Raw genomic sequence first — 21,557 nt, 5'->3', positions numbered from 1 at the left:
GAGAATTTTACGCTCACTGCGCTCTCTACTTTGTACTTATGACTTGTTAAAAAAAAACACACCAAAGTAAGAAAACCATCTAATCAAAAAAACAAACAAAATGGGAAAAGAATAAAAAACTAGTTTTTCAGTTATCAGTACAAAACCAAAAAACCCTTTTTTGAATATACTGTGCAAAAAATTATGAGATACCGGGACACCTATTTATCGGGTACAATTTTGCAACTTCTCGTCCAAGCGAAATGTAAAATTGTGCCCACTTGTTGCAAAAGTTTTGATTGAACGAACAGGATTTTTCCAAAGTTAGTAACATTTTTTTCAAGTTTTTATGAATTTTCACTCGCGTGAACGAATCTAATAAGATAATAAAAAAACATCCGTTTTTAATGTTGATGTTTCCGACAAAATAGAAGCTTGAGTTGTTTTGGAATCGTTTCAACTTAAAGTGTTACGAAAATTAAACTTGCCGAATTACATGTAAAGTTACTTCAGTTGTGAATTACCTTCCTGCGATTTGATCCTTACTTTTCTATAACTTACAAGTTCCCTTTTAAAAATGTTACGTCAAACATTTATACTACAAGTTTGGTTCGAAACAATCAAGTGTGGCAACTACATGCGAGAGAAGAAATTGAGAATGAGCTGAGCTGCAACTGAGGAATTGAGAATCAGTTTTGTGACTACTATTTTCATTTCTATATTCAAATGTATGTATATGTAGCAAGCATGTGTATTTATGTATTCACATATTTACGTATTTATATGGCGGCCGCCGTGGTGTGATGGTAGCGTGCTCCGCCTACCAAACCGAAGACCCTGGGTTCACACCCCGGGAAAAGCAGCATCAAAATTTTAGAAACTCGCTTTTTCAATTAGAAAAAAAAAAATATACACTCCGAGTGTATTTATGCCATCAGTGAAAACTCATATGCCTTGTAGATGCCGTTCGGAGTCGGCATAAAACAAGTAGGTCGCTTTCCGCCAATTTGTAAGAAACATTAAAAAGCAGCACGACGCAAATTGGAAGAGAAGTTCGGCCTAAAACCTCTTCGGAGGTTATCGCGCCTTACATTTATTTATTTACATATATGGCAACATAGTTACTTTCATACAAAGCTGTCGCAACAACTTTTTTGTTCATTTGACTGCCAAAACGGTCAATTACGAATCAACTATTTGTGCGCAGTTGATTCACCATCTTGTTGCGATGGATAAAAATTGACAGGAATTTCGGTTGAATTGACCCGTATTTCTGTTGATTTTACCAGTATTTTTCTTTCAGTGTAACGATAATTAAAAACATCCCAAAAAGGCTTCATAACTTGTTCGAAGATTTTAGAAACTTTTCGAATGAATCCTTGCCTATGAATTTCGTGCAAAACCGCTTTTTTAATTAAATTATTCCATAATATCTTGGGAAAATATTAAAACCGAATATTGATAAAGTTTACTGTTTTTCGAAACTAGCAAAAAATATTTTTGAAGATTTTAGAACTTTTTCTAGATGGCATATTTATAGCTCATGCATTTCTGGTCAAAAACCGTCCCTAAGTCAGAAGTTTGTCCATGAAATCGAGTATTAGTAAAATGACCAAAAATGATCGGTGTTTTGCATGAAAATCCAGTTTCCAAGATATTTTTATATTAAATTCGAACAATTGAAGTGATCCAAAAAAAAAAAAGCATTTTTTAGGAATATATATTCTTTTTCGGCTTTAGAGACATTTGTTTTAGTCAAAATCAGTTCGTAACTCAGTAGTCTGCCCTGCTCGTAAAATCGAATATTACAGAAATTTCGAAGTTGGCCAAAAGAAAAAAAATTTTTTTTCGAAAGTTTCGGTTTATTTAACAGGAAAATCGAATTTTTTGAAGCATTGAAATTTTTTCGAAACTGTCACATGTGTACAGTAGTGAACAGAAGCACAGAAGCGGCAATTTTGTTTATCAAATTTTGTCAAATTATATTTATTTTTGATAATATAAGAAAAAACTTATGAATTTCGTACTTAAAACTAACCAAACCAATTTCAAAAACGCTTTCGAAAAAATTCGAAAAATTGAGAAAATGTTGCGAAAATTTCCATCTTTTTATTTGGAGCTATTTGGTTTTTTTTTGAGTATGCAGTTTTGTAGCCCAATCTACTTTAGTCTAACAAAATACAAAATTTGCATTGTATTTTGACAAAGTCTTTCCGAATAGTTTTTGCGATAAAAAAAATATTTACACTTTATATAGAGGAGAATCTAAAACACCCTCCGAAGGAAGTTGTCAAAAATCAATGCGTGTACTTTGTTAGACTAAAATTGATTGTGCTAAAAAGTTCGTACTCCCAAAAATTCAGCTAACTAAAAAAAAAAAAATCGAAATTTTTTGTAAATTTTTTTTAGATTGGTTTGCATGGTTTCAGTTAAAAATACATACATATATACTTTTTTTTTCTTTAAATATCAAGAGTAAAAAAATATCGAAAAGAAATTTGATTAAAATTTGCACTGCTCTTTTTCTTTGCTGTACTTGTCTCTTCCCTCTGATATCGTGAATTTTATATTGAGATGAGTATCATGCCTTTTTATTGCGATATTTTGAGCCATCCCTTATTTTTAGGGTGTTACTTGTTTTGTGAATATGGTCCACTAACGAAGGGTTTTGTCAATATATTGTATTTTTACCATTTTTTTTTGTTTGTTTTTGTTATATCAGCTGCAAAAGTTTGTTTCTTCTTGCAATTATATAAGATGTACATATCTGCTTTCGAACAATCTAGAACTGGAAATTAAGATTAAACCCCACCAAAAGGGAAGTTAAATTTTTTTCCTTCAAACGTAATTTTGTGTATTCTTCAACTTAATTCTCCAATTTTTAAGATTCTTGTTCAAGTAACTTTTCTTGGTAATTTAATTCTATTTTTTGTATTTTAACTATTTCTTAAGTCTGCATTTTTCTACATTAAATGATAAACTCGTAGTGCGCCCTCACTTGTTCGTCATCATCCTGTTGTTTACGAATCTAATTTAATTTTTTGTTTACGTTACAATAAATTAATTCAGTCATCAAATATTCCAGAAAACAAAAATCATCGTTACGTATGTGGTTGAGTAAAAAATAGAAAAAATCTATTCCTCATTGAAAAATTAAGTTTGAATTTAATTAGGATTAGTTAAATTGTGATTATTTTGAAATAATGTAATCGAATTCCAAATCGCACAGAATTAGTAAAACTTAGCTGAATTTAATGTTGTCGGTTCTTGAAGCTATATATGTACATATTTCTCCCAAACAACTAATATCGAAACACAGAAGACTTAACCCACAAATAAGAAAAAAACTAAATTAAAAAACAGAATAAAATAAGTGACAGGATCTCTCAGAACACTCTCACTCTTGCGCTTATTAAAAAAACACAAATAAACCAAATTTAGCAAAAAAAATTAACAGAATTAGTTAGTCATAAGTTGGATCACAAAAATCCAGAAACAATGAAACGAAACCACAATATATATGAGTACAATCCAAACAAAACTAGAAACTTCAAAATGTCTATTAGCAATTAAATAGTAGTATGAATTATTTCTGTCTATTCTATTAGCGTTTTCTTTACGAATATCCCAATGAAGTACTTTTTGCTAAACTATCTATATCTATAGCTAGTCTTAACTTAAGTTTTTATTTTACAAAAAAAAAAAGGAAAAAAAAATAAGATTTACTTTTTTATATTATATTAATTTCTTTTAAATACAATTTTACAATTAACTATTTAGCACTTCACTGCCCAATTTTGAATTAAACAAATACCCCATTTAGTTGATTTTAATATTATGTAAACTAATAGGTTTTGCTTCTCACTTATGATATACAATTTTTTTGAATTTTTTTTATTTTTATACTAATTAGTAAATATATATTCCTAATTTTTACCATTTTTCTTTTAATCTTATGTATTTACATATATTAACGAATTGCTTATAAAAATATTTTAATTTTCTTCTCGTTTAAAAACTCTGCATATGAATTTGTGTGTGTATGTATGCGTGCGTGTTTGAGTGCGCTAAATTTTCTGTGTCCGACCCCATATTAACATATGTACAAATTTTTAATAATCATCGCACTTGAACAACAACAACAAAAATTACAAACAAATCAATCAATCAAAAAAAATAATTAAAAATCAAAACAAATCTGTATTCTACAAAAATATAACTGTAATTATCGACGATCAGGTGCCAGCGATCTCACTCGCTTACGAGCAAGCCGAGAGCGACATTATGAAACGTCAACCCAGGGATCCCTATCGTGATAACTTGGTCAATCGCAGGTCAGGAAAACATAGCAAAACGAAATTAATAGCATAACATCAAACAAAAAAAAAACATAAAATTAAACTTTTTTATAAAATTTTAACAACTTCACTGTTAAAATTTTCGTTAACTGTATGTTGTTTCCTTTTTTCATTAATTGGAATGAAAACAAAAAAAAAAAAAAAAAAAAAAATAACCAAAAACTTGTTATTATATGCTAATTAGTGCTTTGTTAGAAACAAAAACATGTATGGTATTTGTTGTAGTTTTCAATTCAGTGTACCATAAATTCAATCCAATGACCTATTCTCTATACATACATACATACAATACATCACTCTTGTCATAATGACATTAATCCAAGACATATATATCCTACAATACATAAATGAATAGATACCTATATAGACATATATCTGTGGTTGTAAGCAATAAACGCCTAAGTGCCATGTAAAAAAAGAGGCGGCTATTTCTTGTGCCTTACCTTTTTAAAAAATCTTGCCTTAGTTCGTTCGTTATAAATTAACATGATATATTTGTAACATCCTAAAAAACAAGTAGCCGTATTAAGGTTTAAATTTTTGTTATCTAACGTAATCGTTCATACAGTTCTAATGTTAAATCACTTTTTACTTTCATTTTCTTATGAATAAAGTACCTTATACAAATAATTTTCGCACTAATATACTTTTAAGAATATACCAAGTACAGCTCTGACTATTGCGATGTTCCATGAGCAAATTTTCATAAATTTCAACTAGTTCATCAGCGACATCTGTTAACAAGATAGAAAAGAGCTGCATAAGTGTCAAAGTCACAGTGACAGCTTAAGTCATATCCCTTGACATAGCACTTGGACGACTTTTGTCTTCTCTGTTTCACAAGCTAAATGTCGAAATGAATCTTTCCAAAATACAATGATAATTCTTACGTTATGTATAAGCTCTGCGGGTAAGGCTCCCTATTAGAAAAACCGTGTAGCTCAGCACAGCTGCCACTACACTGTAGGGAAAACAAGTGCGCTGATGGTACATTCGAAACAACTACAAGTTTGTCTATTTAATGCTTTCAACAGTCGAATTTAACGTGGCTATGTCCTAGGCGGTGGAAATTGTCCCCGCTTCATTATCCTTTCTGTAGTTCCGAACGAAATACAAATTTCAACTTCAGAACTAGTTCTTTTGTTGGCACTTTTTCGATAGATCCCAACTAGCTAAAAAATGGTTAGTATCGATTTATTCCGTTTATTGGTACTATTTCGTTAGTTCCAAACTAGTGGAAAAATTTCCAGTTTGGATCTATTTCTTTTGTTGGTTCTGAACCCGAAGGATATTCAACACGTAGTTTCTAATACGATTTTATCAGATTTTTCGATAGTTTCGAACCACTCCATAAATACCCGCATTTGAAATATCAACTCCAATTTTACCATACATCTGATCCAGCGAAATTTTGAAATATTTTAGCCGGTTCCTCGTCCCACAGATTATTATATGTATATTTGTTGATAGCATATTTATAAAATTTGTGTAAAATGTTAAATGTGAAACCCCAAAATCCATTTTTGAATTACCGAAAATCTAGTTACTATCGAACTAGTGCTTTTTTTTACTACTTTAGATCTAGTTGTGAACCAGAAATTTGTATCACTAGTTTCCAACTTCCCTACAGATAGGCATAAGAATTCTTATACCCCTTGTGATAGACACAATCCCCGTCTATATACATTATATGTGACCCGGTCTATGAAAAGGTGGCTTATGACTAAAAAAAAAACCAGCTGTTTCTCGCAATTTCTTTTTTGAGTCATAAGCCACCTTTTCATAGACCGGGTCACATATGCGCTTTTAAATGTCTTGAGAAATATCCACCAATGAAGCTAGATAATGGGCAGGTACAGATTGAGTACACTCAGAAAAAAAACACCTGAAATGAGAAAATAATTTACGAAACAAATTTTCTTACAAATGAGGAAAATTTCGATTCATCAGTGAGAATTTCTGATTCTTGTACATTTCTTTAAACAAATTTTTCCACATTTAAGAAAATGATTCCCATAAGCAAGAGAAAATAACATCTCAGTTTTTGAGAAAATTACTAGTCTAGATTAAGGGAAGCGTTTCTATGGCGCAAAATCAATCTCATTTTTTATTAGTTTTCAGGAATTTTCAAGTTCATTTTCTTTTTGAGGATATCTCGCCACTGCTAGAACAACAGTATAAACTCATTATTTGATTGGCGTGGTTCCCAAATACAAAGGCATTCACAATGAATAAATTTCACACACCATACATGCATACCCTAAAACTTCTAAACTAAAAAAAAAAAAAAAAACAAAAAAAAAACAATTTCCAAAAACTATTCTAAATCATATTTTATCTGTTTTTGCATCCATAAATTTCAAATTTCTTGACGTAATTTTTTTTCATAATTGCATCTTTATTGAATGCTAAATTTCGAATTGGTCTATGTGTTTTACCTTTCCACAATTGTATTAACTAATTGAAATAAAGTAGACTTTTGTTTATAGCATACACTAATATCTCCAAAATCCCTACAATATTTGAAAATTCGAAATCTCTTACAAAATTTCCATTCCCATTTAAACCATTTCCTAATACTATGTACAAACACAAATTGACAATTTATACCATTTGGGCAATTTATTACGCAATTTATCATATATTAAATTGTAATAATAAATTGCCAATTTAAAAAAAAAAATCGTAATAAATTGTTTTAAACTGCAAATGCAGCCTTGCAAAGTGTATTTATTGAGTAGATTTAAACGTCACTTACGCATGGCTTAACTACATGGTTGGCTCATCTCATCAATTGATTTTATTTTTTTCATTTCACTGGGGTAGGGATTGTCAAAAGAGGATGGCAAACTCAAAACGAAACCAAAACATTGAACACATTATCTTACAACACACAAAAATTTCAAAGTTTTATGTTTTCATTCTACTCCATTCGCCTAATACCAACACGCACATTTTGACAGTCTGAACAAAGGCATGTTGTTGCTGTATAGCTGAGCCAACCAGCTATCAGATTACTATTGTGTAAGCTAAATTGAGTTGTATGAACACCACTCAATTTAAATGGAAATTGCCTCAATTTATTTTTCTGTTTGTACATAGTATACATTTTTTTTTATATAATTGGTAAATTGTATCATTTGACGCGAATAGTGCTTAGTTGAATAAAAGATAGAAAATATTTCAAATTTACAAAAAAAAAGGAGTTCAGGATTTTAGGCAAATGGCCTAGAGCATTGCATTGCAAACGTGTGTAGGATATTTTTTACAATACACTAACAAAGTACACGGCTATGCATTTGCTACGTCATTGCAAATACGCAACATCAAAAACTGTAACTTATTTTTTGAATACTGAATAACAAATCAGCATATGTTAATAGAACACAAATGTGGAAAAAAAGTTGAAAATGAAAAAGGTTACTCACGATCCTTAGCGTATATTTGACATGACAACGTTTCTAACGTCAAATACACAAAATTCTGAACTTCCTTAATAGTTATTGAAAGCCGCACCCGCAGTGTTCCTGAATCAGGTAGAAGTTCAGCAACACATAAAACAAAAACAAAGATCGTAACTTCGCTCGATTAACAATTCCATCAAAAAAATCCACTTTTATCAAAATCAAATCGTCCCTCTTTCGAGATACGGAGGTCAAACGCCTTGCTGCAATGGATAGCACTGAAGCTATTTTAATTAAAAATGTTGGTTATTATTTTCTGTTCAGTACAATTCCGTATTCGGATACATCAAAGAAGACGGCTTGTCTAATTTTGATAAATTTTTATTCTGGTTGTGTAATTGTTAACTAGACAAGTTACATTTTTAGTTTTAATGATATGTTTTGGTGACCTTTTAGCTCATTCAGGAACAGTCTGTATTAACGTAAAGTTAGCATAACTGAACTTTAAAGCATACAAATTGTTATAAATAATTAGTTAAAAGTAGTTTATGCACATAAAATGTTTCATATTAGAATTTAGCGTTAGTCTTGTTGGAATTTAGCGCTAAAATGGCTTGAGTTGTTTTGAAATATTTATAAAAAAAAAAAAATACAGCTCTTCCGAATAAAAAAAAAAATGCCCAGTTGGAATACATTCTTCCATGTTGTTCAAGTCCCTGCGGTAAAAAATGTTTGTTAGAAATTTATTTAAAAATGTGCTGTTTCGTTGCTTTTTCTACGCTAAGCAGCTTATACGCCATCAATGGATCCACCAAGGCGAACTTATACAAGGTGATAGAAAATTTAGCCCAATTCACCGTGGACCAGAATATCAAATCAAGAGAAAATTGGCGTCGATTTCGTTTCCCTGACATCCTTCTGTACCAAATTTAGTCTGGAAAATTGCAAGAACAAGCAATCAGCTGATGGGATAACACCACCTTGTACTGACTTCGCCTTGAGATCTACATAGCTTAGTTAATTCGCTGAGTTAAAAAAACAAGTAGAAAAACTAAAGCACTTTCAGTGTACACGTTAAAACTGAAAATATATAACACGAAATTGAGGAAATGATTTTTGTTTTGTTTTTATAAAAAAAAAAAACGCAACCAAACATGTGTGCGGTGTATGAAAATTCTAGTAGTTCTTCAATTACACACCGATGCGACGTATATTTAGTATAAGTGTTGTCTCTGAAACGTTTTGCATTACGCTCTTTAAGGCTTTGCATGATTCTATGTTTACTATATCTAACTTCGCTAAAATTCATATGCTTTTTGGCATCAAATCCAAATAGTTTGCATAATTTTTTTTTCGAAAGCTTAGGGCGAAATCACAGAACATTTCTAAACACGTTTTTTTTTACATTTAAGGCGAAGACAAAGCGAATTCAATCTAATTCGCCATGGAAAAGAATGTCAAGGGAAAATAAAATTAGCATTGATTTCGATTAACTGTCACCTTGTTGTACCAAGGCTTTGCTTGGACATTCTCATGAATAAGCAATTAGCTCATGGGATCACCTTGTACTGAATTCGCTTTGCATTTAATTGCCTTAAATATGTAGTAGCAAACAAAATTAAAATATGTTCAGGCAGGAACTGTCATCAAAATTTAAGAAACAAGTTTTTTTTTAATTAGAAGAAAATGTATCAAAGCTGGGTCGCCCCTCTGCAGTGATTTGGCAAGCACTCCGAGTGTATTTCTGCCATAAAAGCTTTTTAGTGAAAACTCATCTTCCGATCAGATGACGTTAGGAGTCGGCATAAAACATGTCCCCTCCCGCCAATGTGCAAGAGCACGACGCAAATTGAAAAGAAGCTCCGCTTAACATCTCTTCGGAGGTTATCGCGCCTTACATTTATTTATTTACGGTCACCCTGTGTTGGTGAAAACGCAAATGTAGCTATCTGAACGATTTTTATCCTCCAGTTAAATTCTAACTTAACTAGAAATGGTGAGATCGGTCATAAAATAGTAACAATATTTCCGTTATCTGGCTTGAACATATTGTTTGGCAAAACGTGTCACTAGTATTTTTTATTTCCACGACAATTTTAATCTTAAAAAGATTTTTTTTGACTGTCACATTTTCGACTATTACACCAACGAAAGTTCTTTCTGTAATTCTCAATTAATTTATGAAAATAAATTTGTTTAATTTTTGAACTTTGAAAACAATTTTTTTTTGTTTCTTTTATTTTTATGTTTTTTATTCATATGGGGCATAAGCTTGTTTGGGTCATGGTGGAATAACCAGGTGAAGTAAGCCGTCAATTGTCTTGCTCTAAATTCTTCTTTGTCGTGTCATTCGGCTATCTGAAATTTTTTCACCGATGTTGTCCCCGAAAAAGTGTTGCTTTTTGCATTTTTCAGGAGTAAAATATGCCACTTTTAGTATTTTTTTCACATAAACTATTAGGTGAATATCGATGGACCTTTACTGGATTTAATTACAGAAATTCATCATTTAGCGTATCTTTGGTGTTGGCTTACGTGATAAACTAATACTTCCATATTTTTGATATCATTATATACAGATGTGTAATTTGTTCCCAAAAAATTGAAAAAGGTCTTTGTTAAAACAAACTATTTGCATTCACGTCATATTCAACCAAGGATCTTCCCCTGTACAGTACTACTGAATACTTTCGAAGAATGTTTTCCTCATTCCTTCAAGAACCAAAATTGTCGTATTATACCTTATTTTGAAAAAACTTCGCCTAAACAGAGGTATCATAAACATACAAAAAATTGTAACTCACTGTTGCTGTTTGGCCCTAAAAATTAGAACACTAAAATGAGAGGAATGTTACATTTAAGGATTGTAATTTAGAATATATGAATCCAGCTCGCTTCGGATCAGCATATTATGGTTCTAGGCCGAACGCCTCTGGGCTAGTCTATCCCCTGATATATTTTGGTAAATAATAACTTGGTAACATTAGTAATACATCATGAATTGAACTGTCAAGAATTTTTGGGGGATCTTCTGATTAAGTTTGTTATTATATATTAGAAGAGCATATGTTTTAATACCGACTTTTAACGACAAATCAATAAAGCAGATGAACATGTCAATGAATTTTAAGGGACGGAAACATTTAAGACTATCACGATCACTTACAAGTGTGACTGTAAAACTTTTCATCGAACCCGAAACCCATTTAAGTTCCGCCAAAGGCAGAAAAGTTCAACTAAATAACTGACGTACATATGTACTTTATATGAATAATACATGTTTCTTTTATGTATGTGTTCTTTTATGTTTTTTTTATTCTATCCTAAAAGTAATGTAAACTTACACTGGTCCTTTGTTTCATATATTCCTTTGTATTCAATTTTGCATTGGCGTTAGGTGGCACTGATACGTTGAAAAAAGCAATTTCTGTAAGGCTTTCGTAGCAAAGTATTTATTTTTCTACTCCTATTTTTTCAAAGCGTGTAAAAATTGTACCCTCTCTGACCGTCGAAAATACATCACTACCGTTTCAGATAGCGCACATCTTCTGTCCTTTTTTATTTACTTCACCTGGTGATTCCACCATGGTTTGGGTGATCCAAAAAGTTTACATATTTCTATCATCAATTCAGCATACAGCAGCAAATAAAAAATTGAAAAGAAAATTTTTTTTTCCAATTTCGTAGGTTAAATGCTTTTTTTAAGTTCTATATATTTTACCAAACTCAAAAATGCGTGAAAGGCAGATCACGTTAGCACCACACCACTGCGGTTTGATGTTCGTATTTGGCATTACTCAATACAACGAGCAACAGCGTTTACTCCATAATTAATTTTGATATCACTCCGAAAAGAGTATTACTTTACAATTACGCCAGACCTTTTCACATTGTATTAATGCTAAATTTGAATGTACACCAAAATTAGTTCTGACATTACTCGGAAAAGTGTTAAACTGCATTTTTGTGTGTGTGCTATTTTCGTGCTCGCTGCTGTATTTGCTTGCGACTTGGTGGTTTTTAGAACTAATACAGGTGTCCTTTTGTAACTCGGCTATAAGACAACTCCGTTTATATTATGAAAAATGTTAGTAAGAATATTTATTCAACTAATTTGATTTCACTATAAAGCACAAAATTACGTTTTTGGGTCATCCTAAAAATATGTCATATATTTACATTAGGGCTGCGAACTGCATCCGGATTTTTCAACTATCCGGATAAACCGGATATCCCAATAACCGGATAGCTAAGCAAAAAATTCGGCTATCCGGATATTCGGATGCATAAATGGGAAATCCGGTTATCCGCTGTTCGGCTATCCGGTTAGGTAAACGGAAAATCCGGATATCCGTATGTCCGGATACTGGAATATAAAAATTGAATATCTGCATATCAGAATTGAACGAAGCAAACATCGAAAAATTATTCACAAAATATGTTTGTAGATTATTAAATTAACGTCAAAAATTAAAAAGCTACAAGTTTACAAACAAGTGAAAATAAGAACAGTGCCATTTGTTTATATTGTGAAAAAACGCTGTTAGTTGATTTAAATGCCCCACGAATTTATTGTTATTAGTGTTAAATAAACATACATGGTACATAAATTTGTTGCTTTCACTGGATATCCAAAAATACGGTTATTAACCGGATTTCCATGCCGTCCGGATTTTATCCGTGTCAACGGATATCCGTATGGATATCCGGATATTCGAATATGCGGATAGTCCCAGCCCTAATTTACATACATTGCTATCTATTACAACTGCGGTCATCTCTTTATTTCTTTTTTATTCGTTTTCACTGATGTATTTACAAATATATATTTTTTATTGCTTACAGAATTAAAAAGTAATAATTCAAGATTTTAGTGCTAACATATGGTTGTATGTCTGGTTACTTATTGTGTATATATATACTTTTTGTCAATGTATTTATTAGTTTTGCTTGCAAATATTTGTATATAAGTGTATATGATTGTTTCTACTTCTTGTAATATTTGTATATAATTTTTTTTATAATAATTAGAAGTATTTTTAAAGTCAAATGTTAATCTTAGTTGAACTTCATCTTATTTTCTAGTTTGTTGTTGGTTTGGTTCGTTATGCTTAGTTTAAGTATTTAGTCTATTAGTTGACAATGCACACTAGAACAAATTAAACAATTATGTATTAAAACAAACAAAAAAACTGCTTTGCTTTTCTCGCACTTAAATTGTGCTCAAAATGCATTACAAATCTCAAATTCATGCTAACCTATTACCACTTCCCACTTCCGCTCATAACTCGCATTTCTATAAATTATATTTAGTATTAAAAATGCCGCACAATGCACTTTGTTTAAATATTCCTGACGCTGAATTCATGCTCATTTTGCCTAAAAAAAAAGCTTAATAATGCAGCCAACTTCACTCTTCACTTGCTTCTTGTTCATTGTAGTTATTGCTATAAAATTTAGAGAAAGTTTGGATTATTATTAATAAAAATTATTTTTTAACTAAGTTTTACACACAGTTTTGAAATTAATCCGAATAGCATTTTTTCAAAATTTTTTTGTAAATAAAAAAATTTGCATTAAATATAAAAAAGTAATTAAAGTAGAGACTTCAAACAACTTAGTAACTTTCACTTCTAATCAGTTAGATTCTATATAGTTAACCCGCTCCGCCATGCCTGTAACTAAATCAAATTAAAAATACAAAACTACTTTTATAAAAAAAAATCTATAAAATAAATGTACAAAAAGTTTATAATTTATTTTACATATTTTGTACATATGTTTGCAAAAAAAAAACAAAAACAAGCCAACTGCTGTACGAGCAAAGATCTTATTTTAGTTAAATTAACTTAATTGTAGAACTTTCTTATTCTATATACATTTTTGTATATATTTTTTTTAAATAAGAAAAACCAAATCAAGTGATATGCTAAAAATGTTTAAGATGAGAAAACGGTCTCACAAATAAAAAAAATATATTTTTAAAAAACTTAAGCAAAAAAAAATTTTGCCAAAAAACATTAAAAATAAAAAAAAAAAAATAAACAAAAAAAAAACAAAAAACAGTGTACATACATTGGAGCAAAAAAAAAAAAAAACAAAAAAAAACAATTTAAAATATTAAGAAAAAGTTAGTTCCGTTTCTATAAATAGGAAGCAAAATAAGCAAACAAGTTATTAGAATTAACCGCCAACAACAAAACGTAGCATTGGGACAAGCTAACATACAAAGTAATACTGTCCAAAAAATAAATCTACATCTGGGAAAAGTTGCAGAACAACAAAGGCATAGCTTTGGCAGAATGTATTTGTGAAACAGTTCAATTATCGCAGGAGCAAAGGTTCGAGTCTCACTGCTGAGAGAAAAGGCTTTGAAGAGATGCACAAGGTATAATCGTACCGTCCTGATGTCACATTGTTTAAATTTTTCCCAAACTATGAAATAAATAAAAAAAAACTATCAAAAAAATAATAAAATAATAAAACTGCAATTTAGATTAAATTTAAATAAAACAAATAAATGTAAAAAAAAAAGATTTTTAAAAGAAATCAATGTCAAAAAGTAAAATAAAAATAAATATATAAAACAAAACCTAAAATTTTTTAGAATATGGAATCAAAAAAGATAAATTCGGCCTAAAAAAAATAAAATAGTTATTGTGCTTCTGGGAATAAGATAAAAAACTTTAAAAGCGTACAAAAAGTGAAAAAAATTAATTTATAAAAGCATGTATAAAAAAATAAGTGACAAGAAACAAAAGTCAAAGAAAACAACTAACAAAAGTTTAATTAAAAAAAATTTTAATAAAAGAAAAGAAAGCAATATTGTAAAAAGAGAAACAAGTAAAAATTATATTTTACAATTCGAACAAAAAGGTTAATTTAAAATATGTTTATGTAAAAAAAACAAGTTAATTAAAAAAGGCTACAAAATTGACTTAAATGAAAAAATTACAAGTAACAAAAAAAAAACAAGTAAGGAAGGCTAAGTTCGGGTGTAACCGAACATTACATACTTAGCTGCCAAATTACAGCTTGCAAAACTTTTAAATTACCTGCTTTTTAAAGTGAGCGGTGCCACGGCCCAAATTTTACTAATTTTCTATTTTGCGTCATAAGGTCAACCCACCTATCAAGTTTCATCGTTTTATCCGTCTTTGGTAATCAATTATCGCACTTTTTCGGTTTTCCGAAATTTTCGGTATCGAAAACGTGGACGTGGTTATAGTCCGATTTCGTTCATTTTAAATCTGAGATGAGTGCCCAGGAACTTGCAAACCAAATTTCATTAAGATACCTCAAAATTTACTCAAGTTTTCGTGTTTACGGACAGACGGACGGACGGATGGACATGGCTAAATGAATTTCCTTTTTCTCCCAGAAGACTATATCTATCTCGATTAGTTTTTGCCGTTACGGGGTACCGTTATGCGAACAAAATTAATATACTCTGTGAGCTCTGCTCAGCTGAGTCTAATAAAAGGCAAAAGTAAAAACAAGATACTATAATAGTGTTTAAAAAAAATGCGTTTGTTCTTGCAAAAATTCTAACAAAAATGCATTATATGTATGTATGTACTAGAGGTTTACGCCGATCACTTTATAGGCGGCGGCGGCGTAGGATCTATTATATACCGGCGGCGGCGGCGTGGGCGGCGCGCCGACATACGCCGGTGTTCTTACTTTAAAAAGCTTGATTTTTCTATTTAAAAAAAGTATTTAGGAAAGGTTTTATTTGTATGTATTTAAGGAAATCAAAGTTTTGGGCATTTCGGAAAGATCCGGGGTTTTTGCCTCAAAAACTCGCAGATCGTTCAAAAATTCTCAGGAGTAGCTCTTTGCGGAGGGATTGTCCCTCGTTCACTTACTCCAGACAGGCTTCGAACCTAACCCCGGTCTTTGGAATTGGTACTGCTGCGTCTGCTGAAAAGAAATAGAGATACATTAAATGGTCACACTTTTTTCTGTATATCTCGTGCAAAGCGTAGTTTCACCTGGGGTTAACTCCTAATCGCGAACACGATTTCTTTAAATCATTTGTGGCTCCTTGGCGGTCACGCACAAAGGCGACTTACGGTTGCTATTCATGGTCTATTAATATTCATGACTCTCGTGGCACAGGGCACATCCAGTTTTTTCGAGCTATAATTCCCGATGATTAGGAGCTACAATTCCCGATGTGCGAACAGTAGCAATCCCGACCACCAGTCGCTACGACGCCGCCTGACCCTCACAATATGCTAGCACAGAAGCTATAGGACTGCGACTTCGAACTCATATGTACCTTCGTCGACGTCACTTTGCTAAAGGCTCTAGGTGTTGTTCCGAAGACTTTCTAATGGATGTTTTTGTCGCGCTATGCTGCCGAGATATACCAGAGAAACACCTTGAAACGTTAGGGAGTAACTATTCGGCCAAGGTTGCCGCCCTCGAAATCATAAGCAGTGGATGTCATTGCGTAACTCATGGGTGAAAATCGTATAATTCTCGGCGCATTTACATAATTAAAATTTTACAAGGACCCTGTATAAAATTTTTAAAACGTAGACCAAAGTTTGCAGACGTTTGTGTTCACAACATTGATTTCAATAGTCTTCGTTAAATCAAACCGATATTTTAGAATGGATGACCGCGTAGCTTCAGTTTTCAGACTAGTTCAACTGTCCACTACGTTAGGGTAGTCGCACACACGGTCATTAGTTCGAAGTCTTGGGAACGCTTTTGCTTCACCACTTTGAGTGTTCTTGCGAAGGACAAAGCCTCACCTGGTAAATATATGTGCCTACGTATTCACATTTGTAAAAGGAGCCTTAACGCGTAGGTTATATTGAAACTTGGTTGGTAGGCTATACACAATGTTATTCACTCCAAGGGACTAGTTTTGCATAAGGGCCGCCAACTTTAGGAAATGTCAAACCGGGAAACTTGGGTGTTGAAGGATGAAGTGTGAAAATCAAAATAAACATTTGAGACGCTATTGTATAGTTTCACAAATAAACAACAGGTTTTTAAATGTAAGCCAAAGTGATCTTTCAACCCATTCTCATACGTACATATATCCTCAACTTAAGTAAGAGGTAAAAATCATTTCAAAGGAGTGTTTATACCCCTAGAACCTATTAAAGGATTTTGCATCACTGATTTAGCTTATTCTTTCAACCAGTCGCAATATACATTTTTTTTTTTTTAATCGGCACCTTTTTTATGTATTTTGTTTTTTTTTTTAATATTTTTGACATTCGGCGGCGGCGTGCGAAAAACGACTAAAATCGGCGGCGGCGTTTATCGGCGGCGGCGTTTATCGGCGGCGTATATCTCTAGTATGTACATATAAAAAAACTAAAAACATGTTCAATGAAAGGAAAAGACTTAAAACATCAATTACACTAAAAACGAAGATCAAAAACAAAATAAAAACGTGTTTAGTTAAAAAACAAACGGTATGGAAAAAGAATAGAATGCCAATGAAAGATTGAGGTTTAGGAAATAAGTGTAAAAATGCTTAATTATAATATCTAATAGGAAAAAAACATTTTAATTAAAAGATAATAAGTTTACAGATTTTATGTGGTCCAGCATTTAAATAAAAAAAAAATTAAAATTAAGCAAAGTAAAAATAAAATTAAAAAATGGATTTTAAAAGTAAATGAAAGCAATATATAAACAAAATAAGATAGAACAAAATTTGAAAATTAATCAAAACAAACCAAACGAATATTAATTTTAAATGATAATTTAAATTAAAACCAAAGACAAAACGAGAAGGAAAAGTGAGAAAAAATAAATAAATAATTAACAAATTTAAACTAAAAACAGTATAAAAATTAGTTTAAAACTTTAAAATAATTTTTTTTTTAATGTGGTTTATAAACAAGCGATCAATAATTAACGGTTTTTAAAACTGAGAACCGATCAAATTTAAGTAAAAAATATGGAAAAAGTAACAAAAAATTTTAATTAATACAAATATCACAACAAGGTCTAAGAAAATTAAGAAAAGGTGCACAAAAAAAAAAATAAAAATAAAAAACTTCAAAAAAAAAAAAAAACCTATATTTTGTAATATAGAACTAAAAAATAAGTCGTTTTTACTTAATTAAAAAGAAGAAATTTTCAAATTATTAACAAAATAAAAAACACAAAAAAAGAAAAAGTTTAAATTTTATGCACAAAATTCCTGCTTGCTTAATTAAATGACATGCATTCAAATTTCCAATAACAAACGCTATATATTTTTTATATTCTTTATGAATTTGGGGTAAATTAAGCTTTTTTTTAAGAAAATAAAACAGCGTTCATCCCTTTTTTAATTTAAATGTGTCGTACTATTTTGATCCAATACGAAATATTTGCATCACCTTTGACATGCACAGCAGTTGACTAACGTTTTTACAGCAAGCATTTCAAGTAGTTAATTCTAACCAAAAATAACAACATCCCACTTTCTTCCCATCCCCATAAATATGTATGTACGTATTTTAACATTTATTTACATACATTTTAAATACAATTGATGTACAATTTAGTAATTTTTATTTCTTTTTTATTTATTTGCTTTTGAAATAACTATAAAATAAATATAGATTGATTTCGATGGCATATGGTCAAATTGGTATGATCCAAGCTGCTGCCGGTTTCTTCGTATATTTTGTCATTATGGCTGAAAATGGTTTCTTACCAATGACATTATTTGGCATACGTAAGATGTGGGATTCAAAGGCTGTCAACGATTTAACCGATTCATATGGACAGGAATGGGTAAGTTTTTTTTTTTGGTATGAAAATTGGATAATTGGGCTGACGATAGCGTAGAACCTAGAAGGGCTGCCATAAAACTTTTATACTTTTTGTATAGAGAATACTGCATATAGTTTGCTGCTATGAAAAAAAGTTTCAAAATTTCCATTTCAGCAAAGCTTAAAGCTTAATAAACCATTAGAAAAATTTTACTTTTCCATCCCCGAAAAAAAATTTCGCGAAAACCATTTTAAAGTGAATTTAAATTTGCTAAATTTTTCAATGTATTCCCGGTTCAATCAACCCGAAATCAAACCAATTTGCCGTGCAAAAGAACGACAAGTCAAGTCAAGTTAATTTCGACACAAAGGCGTTGTATGGAAAATATCAAGAAGACCCAAGCAGCTGATGGGATAATACCAAGGCGAATCCATACCAGGTCGTGGCAAAGCGAATTCAACCAATTTGCCGCGCAGAAGAATGTCAAGTCAAAAGAAAATTTTCATTTCAAATTTTGATTAACTGACATATTGTTGTACAAGGCGTTATATGGAAAATAATCAAGAAGAAGCAATCAGCTGTTGGGATAACAACACCTGGTACTGAATTCGCCTTGGATAATACCACCTGGTACTTAACTCGCTTTTGCTTAGACCTTCGTTGCAGCGAATGAGATTGCATAGGCAAACCTCGCCGGCGAGTTTTAAGCATATCGTCGTACATATGACACGTTGGGCCGATGTGAACTTGCTGCCAATTAACGTTGTATAATTTTTGGGCGAAGAAAATTCACAGCAAATTTTTGGCGACTAAGAATTCACTGGGGAACATCTCTGGCGAAGTTTTTTGGATGATGCGGTGATTTTGAAGTTTTTTTTGTGCAAATGGAATTTGTTGGCTGGTTTTGAGGGTGAATCTTGATCTATTTTAGGCTGTTTTATGGATGAGAATTTATTATCGAGTTTGCTGGCGAACTTTATGTGTGTTTTTAAACGAATAAAAATTGGCTGACTCGCTTTAGGGAAGTTTTTCCCGCAAATGGAAATTCATTGGCAAACTTAAGGCGAATTCGCCCCCGAACTGAAGGCATACTTTTGGGCGAACAAAGTTTTTGGGTCAATGCGAATTTATTGGCACATCTTTTTTTTTTTATCTATTTTTGAACTTATGAAGAATTTTATAGCGAAGTTTGAACAAGTGAATAGGCAATCACGAATTTGCGGCGAATTTTCTGGCGAAATTTCGTTTTAACTGACATCTTGTTGTACTAAGGCGTTGCTTGGAAACTATCAAGAAGAAGTAATCAGCTGATGGGATAACACCACCTTGTACTGAATTTGCCCTAGCACATTTTGGACTATTTTTAGACTAATACAGATTTTGCTGGCGAGTCTTGAACAAGTTTATCAATAAAAACGAATTTTGCGAATGGAAATTGATTGTCATATTTAATGATGAATTCCGCATCTGAGACAAATTTTTGGGCGAATAGAAAATCGCTTGTGAATTTTAGGCGAATGCAAATATCTAAATTAATAGCAAAATGTTCAATAATAATAAATAATTGAATAATTTTAATTGATTTAATTTGTTTTTGTTCCTTTCAGACCTACCGCGATCGTAAGACACTTGAATACACTTGCCATACCGCTTTCTTCGTATCGATTGTGGTTGTACAATGGGCGGATTTGATCATCTGTAAGACACGACGAAATTCCGTCTTCCAGCAGGGCATGCGAAATTGGGCATTAAACTTTGGTCTAGTGTTCGAGACGGTGTTGGCAGCCTTCCTGTCGTATTGCCCTGGCATGGACAAGGGTCTGCGCATGTATCCACTGAAGTGAGTAAATTAAATAAAAAATGTTGAATATAGAACGACTTGGCTGTGACTGAAATGACCGAAATAAAACTTTTAGCCATGGTAGTTCAGTTTCGGTTTGCTTTTAATTTTTGGGCAATTTTTGTATTCCTACTGTATAAAGTAGTGGTTTCAGCCTTTACAATTGTTATACGAACGTTCTTTACTAATCAGCAAATATAACTTACCATTTTTTCCTCACTCTTTTTGCAGATTCGTTTGGTGGTTGCCAGCCATTCCATTTATGTTGTCTATCTTCATCTATGATGAAATTCGTCGATTCTATTTGCGTCGAAATCCCGGTGGCTGGTTGGAACAAGAAACGTACTATTAAGCTGTATGTTCATTTATACATCAACAACAAAAACAAAAGAAAATTTGCGACAACAAAAACACAATAGGAAACGCATTTTCAGTAATAAAAAAGAAAACAAATTGAAAATACAACAACAACAAATTATATATAAAATTTTCGAAACAAATGCGAAGACAAAAGACGAATGCGCGCAGTGGTCGTGGAATGGTGGCAAAAGAAATAACACAAAAAAAAAACAAAAACAACGATAGCAGCAAAAAATTGAAAACGCGTTGAAAATGGAATGAGTTTCTTGCTGCGTAGAAAGAAGCTTATCAAACGAGACCACAACCACCACAACAACAACAACAAATATAATTATATATATTTTTTTTTTTTTTTATTTTAATTATTATTTAATAAAGAAAAAGATAATTATTTTAAACGATTAAGTAAAGTTAAATTATACATTATAAATAATGGTAAATATAATAGTAATAATATGAAAAAACAAGAAAAAAATGAGAATAAAAATAAAATTACAAAAAAATTAATTTAACAAAAATACATTAAAAACTCCCAGCTACACATTACACAACAACAAAAAATTGGCAGTTTATTTTTTTCTAAGCAGTAAAATTCACGATTTTTTTTTTTTAATTTTTTCAAGCAAAAATTTGAGACAAGAACGGGAGTGCTGAAACAACGTGCAACAACTAATGAAATGTTGAAGGAATAATGTTAAGGTTTGTTCATATTTGCGTCGAATTTTTTTTATTTTGTTACCAAAGTGTTTTACGTAGACTTTTGAAAAGTTTGATATCTTATTGTAATTTTAGTAGGTAAAATTAACGCTTTTACTAAAATTACAATAAAAGCAAAATTTCATAAGTAGCCTTATAACACTTAAACAAAAAGCCGCGCTT

General features: G+C 31.3%; 1 protein-coding gene across 10 annotated transcripts in view; it reads left to right on the top strand.

Moving 5' to 3' along the window:
* The window catches only part of Atpalpha (sodium/potassium-transporting ATPase subunit alpha), a 152,531-nt gene extending 131,350 nt beyond the window's left edge, over window positions 1-21,181 (top strand). For 6 of the 10 annotated variants that reach the window (XM_067761867.1, XM_067761861.1, XM_067761863.1 and 3 more), the window contains 3 exons: window positions 18,325-18,499; window positions 20,086-20,318; window positions 20,550-21,181. In XM_067761867.1, the coding sequence (XP_067617968.1) occupies window positions 18,325-18,499; window positions 20,086-20,318; window positions 20,550-20,670 (529 nt within the window). In that variant the 3' untranslated portion in view covers window positions 20,671-21,181. Of the gene's footprint in view, window positions 1-4,218; window positions 4,314-9,219; window positions 15,215-18,324; window positions 18,500-20,085; window positions 20,319-20,549 lie in introns of those variants that run through there. The other 4 variants (XM_067761869.1, XM_067761868.1, XM_067761862.1 and 1 more) reach the window with 3 other exon arrangements.
* Window positions 21,182-21,557: the final 376 nt, after the last annotated feature.

Source organism: Eurosta solidaginis, chromosome 1 (assembly GCF_040869045.1).
Source record: "Eurosta solidaginis isolate ZX-2024a chromosome 1, ASM4086904v1, whole genome shotgun sequence".
In the NCBI taxonomy this organism is placed as follows: Eukaryota; Metazoa; Arthropoda; class Insecta; order Diptera; family Tephritidae; genus Eurosta; species Eurosta solidaginis.
This window is presented reverse-complemented; position numbering and strand designations above follow the sequence as displayed.